The 1,234-nt window shown below is 60.8% G+C and overlaps 1 protein-coding gene across 1 annotated transcript in view; it reads right to left on the bottom strand.

Annotated features, from left to right (window-relative positions):
- LOC107105915 (zinc finger protein 654-like) overlaps nucleotides 1–691 on the bottom strand; it is a 35,145-nt gene extending 34,454 nt beyond the window's left edge. The window contains exon 1 of the mRNA XM_015405963.1: nucleotides 526–691. Coding sequence (XP_015261449.1) covers nucleotides 526–657 — 132 coding nt within the window. The 5' untranslated portion in view covers nucleotides 658–691. The remainder of the gene's footprint in view (nucleotides 1–525) is intronic.
- Nucleotides 692–1,234: the final 543 nt, after the last annotated feature.

The raw sequence follows: 1,234 nt of genomic DNA, 5'->3' as shown, positions 1-1,234 counted from the left end.
AGGCCTGGCCTATCTCCATTCCCAACTCCCAGCCCCAGCCTCTCCCCCCCACCACGAGCCTATACAGCTGGCCAGGAAAAAGGGAGTGTAGGAAAGTCTTCCCCGTCCCGTCCCCCACCTGAGGTCATACCCGAAGACGGCTAAAGGAAAGAAGCAAACCCAATGAGGGAAATGGGAGGGGGAACATCCATTCCCCCCCCCCTCTGTAGGCGAGTTTTACCTGAAGTCTCTGCCCCACCCCAGGCAGCAGCGAGGGAGGAGGCGAAGCTGAATAAAAGACCCACGCAGCCAAGAAGGAGCTGGAGTGACACTTCCGCGGATTTCTGCCCCTCTCCCCACAGCCGCCTCACTCGCTCTTCCCCCACCCGCGGCTGCTGGCCCACGTCCCCGAGGAGTGGCCCATGTCCCCCCCCCACCACCACCACAGACGAGACGTTCCACCTCCAGAAGATTCGCCGGCAGCTTTCTCTCTCCCCCCCCCACTCGAGAGGTGTCAAGCAAGAGGGGGCGGGGCCAGCCGCTCACCTGGCAGAAGCGGTAGCAGTAATACTGGCTGCTCAGTGCGGGAGACAGGCCGGGGGGAAGGCGCGGCCCACCAATGGCCTCGAGTTCCTCGCCGAGCCTCTCCGACTCCTGATCGCTCTCGTCTTCCGCCATGCTGCTCCGGCCGCCCTGCGCGTACCGAGCTCCAGCTCGCTCCCCCCGCCCGACTCACCGGATAACCCGCCTCCACAGCCAAGTTCCTCAGTTCCGGCACCACCCCCCACTGAACGTTGTCACTGGCAGGCTGGTTTGTCAATCAGCTGGCGGGCCCGCAACCCCTGATCTCCGTCCCCTTCATTCCGGCGCTGTGCGGATTCTCCGACATCTGATTGGAGCCAGTTTATTTCCATTCGTCGCTAAACTTTCAGTCCCACTTTCTGCTTGGCTGGAGGTCCGATCAGTCAAGGCCTCCAAGCCCCACCTCCGCTCTCTGCGATTGGGTCCATATTTCATCCTTCAAAGTAAACATCTCCGCCTCCTTCTTGTGGGGAGGCTTTCAACGTGCGGAGGGCTTCCTCGCTTTCTCCTCACTGAATGGTGAGAAGCGCCGTCACTCTGTACGTGAGAAGCTATAGAGAACGACGTTCGCTCTTCGCTTCTGTTACTGGGTTTCTAGCTCTTATCTGTGTCTTGATTGGTGGTGCTGTTGCTAAGAGGGCTAAGTCCCGCCCTCCCTGCCCAGCCTGAGAGA

This window comes from Gekko japonicus, unplaced genomic scaffold, assembly GCF_001447785.1.
Source record: "Gekko japonicus isolate JY-2015 unplaced genomic scaffold, Gekko_japonicus_V1.1 scaffold365, whole genome shotgun sequence".
In the NCBI taxonomy this organism is placed as follows: Eukaryota; Metazoa; Chordata; class Lepidosauria; order Squamata; family Gekkonidae; genus Gekko; species Gekko japonicus.
Note: the sequence above shows the minus strand (reverse complement) of the source record. Positions and strands in the feature narration are given on the sequence as shown.